General features: G+C 48.4%; 1 protein-coding gene across 3 annotated transcripts in view; it reads right to left on the reverse strand.

Annotated features, from left to right (window-relative positions):
• Nucleotides 1-4,756, reverse strand: part of RBM15 (RNA binding motif protein 15) — a 7,432-nt gene extending 2,676 nt beyond the window's left edge. For 2 of the 3 annotated variants that reach the window (XM_007449294.1, XM_007449292.1), the window contains exon 1: nt 1,809-4,756. In XM_007449294.1, coding sequence (XP_007449356.1) covers nt 1,809-4,671 — 2,863 coding nt within the window. In that variant the 5' untranslated portion in view covers nt 4,672-4,756. Of the gene's footprint in view, nt 1-1,804 lie in introns of all 3 variants that reach the window. The other variant, XM_007449293.1, reaches the window with a different exon arrangement.
• Nucleotides 4,757-4,980: the final 224 nt, after the last annotated feature.

Here is a 4,980-nt window from a genome sequence, read left to right on the forward strand (position 1 = left end):
TTCCCTACAGGCACACCAAGGACCTTTGTGCTCATAGCCTAGTATCTTCCTTCTCTCAAAATGGCTAGTTTTTCCAGTTTAAAAACAAAAAATACAAAAACTTCCAAACTTAAAAAGAAAATTTACAAATGCATAGTGAAAATCAAAAAGGATGACACAGAGTGATGAGGCTTTCATGCTGACATGCATTAGACACCTGTCATAACGGACAATTAAAGATTACATGACGTTTCCCTGGGTTATTATTGGTGCTATTTCAAAACTATCAGCTTTGATAACAGAAAGAAAACAGTTGGGTTCTGCCAGGCTTTCAAGAAGTCACTTACACAGACTAGAAACATGACCGTGATCCAAAGGTCCTCAAGTTTCTAATCATAATTAAATATCAAAGGCCTTAGCTAAAGTCCTCAACATTTAAATCACAGGGGAAAATATACCTACAAATGACCTGAGAAACTAGGGGTGGGGGTGATGGGGGTAGATGAAAAAAAAAGACAAACAAGGAAAACACCCATTACTGTTAAGCAGCAAAAACCCTTGTTAAGAACCAGAAGTTGATATAATCTTCAGTTTTGGAAAAAAACTGTCAGGATGGGCTAAATTATTTTGTATTAATTCCAGGTGTCTGAGAAAATAAACCACTAAAAAAGGGTTTTCCTAAACTGACATTTCAATTTTCTGTGGTTGGACACCAGTGAAAATATAAACACAAAATTTCAAAGATATTCAAAATATTTTCAATAATGTAATGTCATTGCTAGTGTTTAAATATGAAAATAAAAATACAAGCAAAATTTGGAGAGTACGTCAAAGGCATTTCACGATGACATATGGCTAATTAATGCCCACTGAAACAAAAGATGACTTACGAGCCTGCAGACAACTCTTCTTTCTATTATTGAAATCAGAAATTTGAATGGATACAAAAATAAAAACTCATCTCTGATGAAAAACACAAGTTTTGAAATATGCACAATTAAATTAGAACTGTACCTGCTACATCTCTCTGAAAAAGTCAGTGAAACCACCACCACACACCAATGACTGACCAAAGAATTCTGATTTTAAAAGCACCTACTCACTTCCTGCATACTAGTGTAAGCATAAGACATATGTGGTTTGTAACATACTCCTCAATTTTTACTGAACAGTTACTGCTACAAACCAAAAGTGCATATACAGGATACAGAACTCAAGAGCCAATGATAAAAATGTGTATGTAAAAGCAAACTCTCTGGGAATAAACCACGTATTTTAAGAGAAATACTCAAATACCTGAATAAAATAATCACAATGCTATATGATTTACCAGCTTACACTAATGAGATCCCTGATCAAATTTCAGCCACACAAACATTTCTGGTACAGGAATTATTTACCTACATACCAATCAAGCCATTTTCAGATGTATATTATCATCTTTATAGAGTCAGTGGGCTCTTTGTTTTCCAAATTGACTTTTCAAATTTCTGGTTTTGTAACTTGAAGGATTTTTTTAAGCTTAAGGTTAAAAAAGAAAAAACTGCAGAAAAAGAGGAAAAAAGTTACTCATATGAGTGGGAACTCCTAATTAAAGTAAATCCATTTGCCTGCTACCTTTAGGGCATCCCTTTCACTTAAAATAATAGCTAAACTCTCCTGACTTCTATTTTAAAGAGGTTTATAAAAATATAAAAAAGAAGAAAGCTACAACTAAACAACTAATTAAAAAGAAAATTTCATCCAATGCTGTAACCCATCACACATTCACAAAACAGGAACCATGTCAAAGTACTAAATACAAGTTACATATGGACTTTAAGACGCACCACGGACAATGATCATGACCAGGTAATCTTCTTCAGATTTGGCCAGTGCCTTGGCAGGGGAATCCAGGAACTGCTGGGAGAACTCACAGGGTGGGAAGGCATGAAGGACTCCGGTGTTCTCCTTGTCTTTGTTGCCCCCCACAGGGAGGCTGATCACCCCAGCGGCCTGCTTTTGCTTTAAATAGGACACGAGGTTCCTAAGTGGCCTCTGAGTAGAGGTGGCAGTGTCTGAGGTGGCCGAGGAAGAGGAGGACCTGCTATCAGAACTTCCAGGCACAGCCAGAAGAATAGCATAACCATTGGGCCCTGCCACTTTGATGCGTCGAGTTACTTCATCCAACTTGGGCTGGTCCAAACGAAGACGCTGAGTGATTTTGAGCTGGGCCACTTTGCCTCCAGTTGAGCCCTCCACAAGAAGACTACTAGCCACCTGGAGGTCACCCTGCAACAGATGCATGTTGGAAGGAAAGTTGCTGTTCTTCAACAGAAGCATGCCCTGCCAGGCCAAACAGAGTTTGGGAGAGGCTGCTGCTGCAGGGGCTGTCCCCCCATCCTGTTTCTGGGAAGGGGACTTCAGCTTCGATGAAGCAGTGCTGGTGCTGGGTGCACTCCCATCAGACCGGTCTTCTTTTTTCAGAGGGCTTTTTCCCTCAGTGGAAGCAGCTGTCCGGTGCTTCCTATCCCGTTCAGCTGATGCAGAGTTTTTACGGTCTCGCTTGTCACCCTGGCTCTTCTCCAAACTACCTCGTCGGTCTCTGATTGGAGAGGGCCTTTCCAAGAGAAGACGGGAAGATCGATCATTGTCACTGTTGTAGCGATCCCGGCTACTGCTCAGTTCTGGACTGCGGTCAGGAGAAGGTGCACAATGACGTTTTCGTGGACGGTCACTCTCCGGGGACCTATCCAGATGCCGTCCCCCACTCTCCTCAGGCAGCCTTCGCTTCCTAGGTTGGTCTCTGCTGCTGGGCAGATCTCGATCACCTCTGTCCCGGTCCAAGGACCAGCCATCCCGCCTGCGATCCAAGCTATCCAGTGGCTCATAAGCAGGCACAGCAGTAGCTGCAGTCCGAGTGCTGCGTTCACGAACTGGGGGCGGGGGTGGCACCCAATCGGAGTCAGGATAAAGGTCCCTATCACGATCTCTGTATAGTAAGGGTGGTGTCCTGTCCCGAGCACCCCTCAAAGGGTCAGGTGCCCGGTGTCCAAAAGCATCTGTCACCAGTTCATAATGAGTTAAGGGCAGAGGCTGCAGATATTGCTGCTGGTAACGATGTTCTGTGTCTGCAAAGTCTACTCTAAGGCGACGATCTGGGCCACCAAGTGGGAAGCCCCGCATATGGGTCCAGGCAGCATGAGCTGCATCCAGGCTTTCGTACTGGATATACGCCCAACTATCACCTTTGCGGTAGTCAATGGTGCGTATGGTGCCAAATCGGTCAAACTCCCGTGCCAGGGCAGCAAGAGGCACCCAAGGACCCAGGCCACCTACCCAGAGGCGGGTGGTGGGTGTAGCTTTGCCATAACCAATTTTTATAGGATTCCGAATTATAATTTTGCCAGACATTGCTAGTTTGGCCCGGTGAGACATGTCTAGGTTCTCAAATTTGAGAAAGCCATAGGTACTGGTCTGGCCCCGAGAAGGCCTCTTGATATCTACTTCTGTGATGACTCCGAAACGGTCAAAAGCCCTTCTTAGATCACTCTCTGTCACAGTGATGTCTAGGTTGCCCAAGAAAAGCGTCCGGTTAGCGCGCTGATCATCCTCGGGTGAGATCTCATCCACTTCTCTGAAAGGAGCAGCACCTGCTCCAGCTCCCACCCTTGGCTCCAGACTGTAGGCTGGGCGTACTCTCTCATAGAAGTAGTCTCGCTCCCTCTCCAGGTCTCGGGGCAATGGTGGCGGAGGTGGAGGGGGCAGGCGGCCAAGAGCCAACTGCTGCAACCGGTAGTCTCTGTATCCCAAGGCTGCGCCACCAGGGGAAAGTGATCTCTGGCCTCCACCTCCTCCTCCAGGGGGGTGCCGGTGACCACCTACAGAGGACCCGACAACACTGGCTGATGGAGGATAAGAATCTTTGTCTAAAGGGGAGCGGCTGCGGCGCCGGCTCACATACACAGCTTCTATCTTCAGGGGCCGGTCATAGAGCACTAGACGGCCTCTGGCATGCTTGGCCGCCCGCGCGTCCTCTGGCCGCCGGAAGTTCACAAAGGCTACTCGCTCATCCCCGCTGCCAGAACCCGAGAGATGACTGATTTTGACACTTACATCACCGAAGCGTTTGAACTCGTGAAACAGTCCGTCCTCCACCGCTTCGTCACTCAGCTGAGACCCCAACTCGCTTATCTTCAATGTTTTGTATTCCCCGCCGTCCCCGCCGCCAGGAGCTGAAGAGGCGGCCCCAGAGGAACGTGACTCCCCGCCTCCACCCCGGGAGCTGCTGCGCGACTCGCCCCCGCCCGAGGAATTTTTGGTGCTTGGGGAGCTGTAACTATGCAAGCGGCTACTGGAGCTGCCCCCACCGGTGTCGTACTCGCGGCTACCACCTCGGCTGCTAGACTTGTCCAGATGAAGGCTGCGCCGCGACCCGCCGCCGCCGTCGGTCTTTCCACTGCTGCTCCCATTGCTGCCACCAGAGCCCCCTAACTTCTTGCTCCGCTCCCCGCGGGAAGTCGAGTCCTCACTAGCACGGGAGCGTTTCGGCTTGACTGGGGAGCGCTCTTTTCCCTTCATTGTAGCGGGTCGTCGGAGGTCTTCTCCGCGAAACTGACTAACCCGCCGCCCCGCGCTCGTTTCACACAGCGGAACCGCACGCCGCCATCTTGGACTCCGCCGCGGCAGATGTTCCCGCCCCGCAGTCTTCATTGGTCAAATAGCTCCTCTCTTCTACAGTCTCATTGGGAAAACTATTTGTCTGTCTTTACATCTCCCCGCGCTCCGGGAAGGCGCCCGCCCGACCACTGTTATTGGGTTCCCAACGCCCTAGTCAGAGTACCTCATTGGTTATATTCGTTGTCCATCTTAACGGTTCCTCGCGCCAGACTGTAGCTCCGCCCCCCGCACTCTATGGTCACCTGACCCGAAGTCTGGAGGCGTTGATTGGACAAAAAGTCTGCCCTGTAACGGTACTTCTTGCACGGTGAAAGCGGTGATCCCACCTCCTCATTCCTTTCA

The sequence above is a fragment of the Lipotes vexillifer genome, unplaced genomic scaffold (assembly GCF_000442215.2).
Source record: "Lipotes vexillifer unplaced genomic scaffold, Lipotes_vexillifer_v1.1 scaffold393, whole genome shotgun sequence".
Taxonomy (NCBI): Eukaryota; Metazoa; Chordata; class Mammalia; order Artiodactyla; family Lipotidae; genus Lipotes; species Lipotes vexillifer.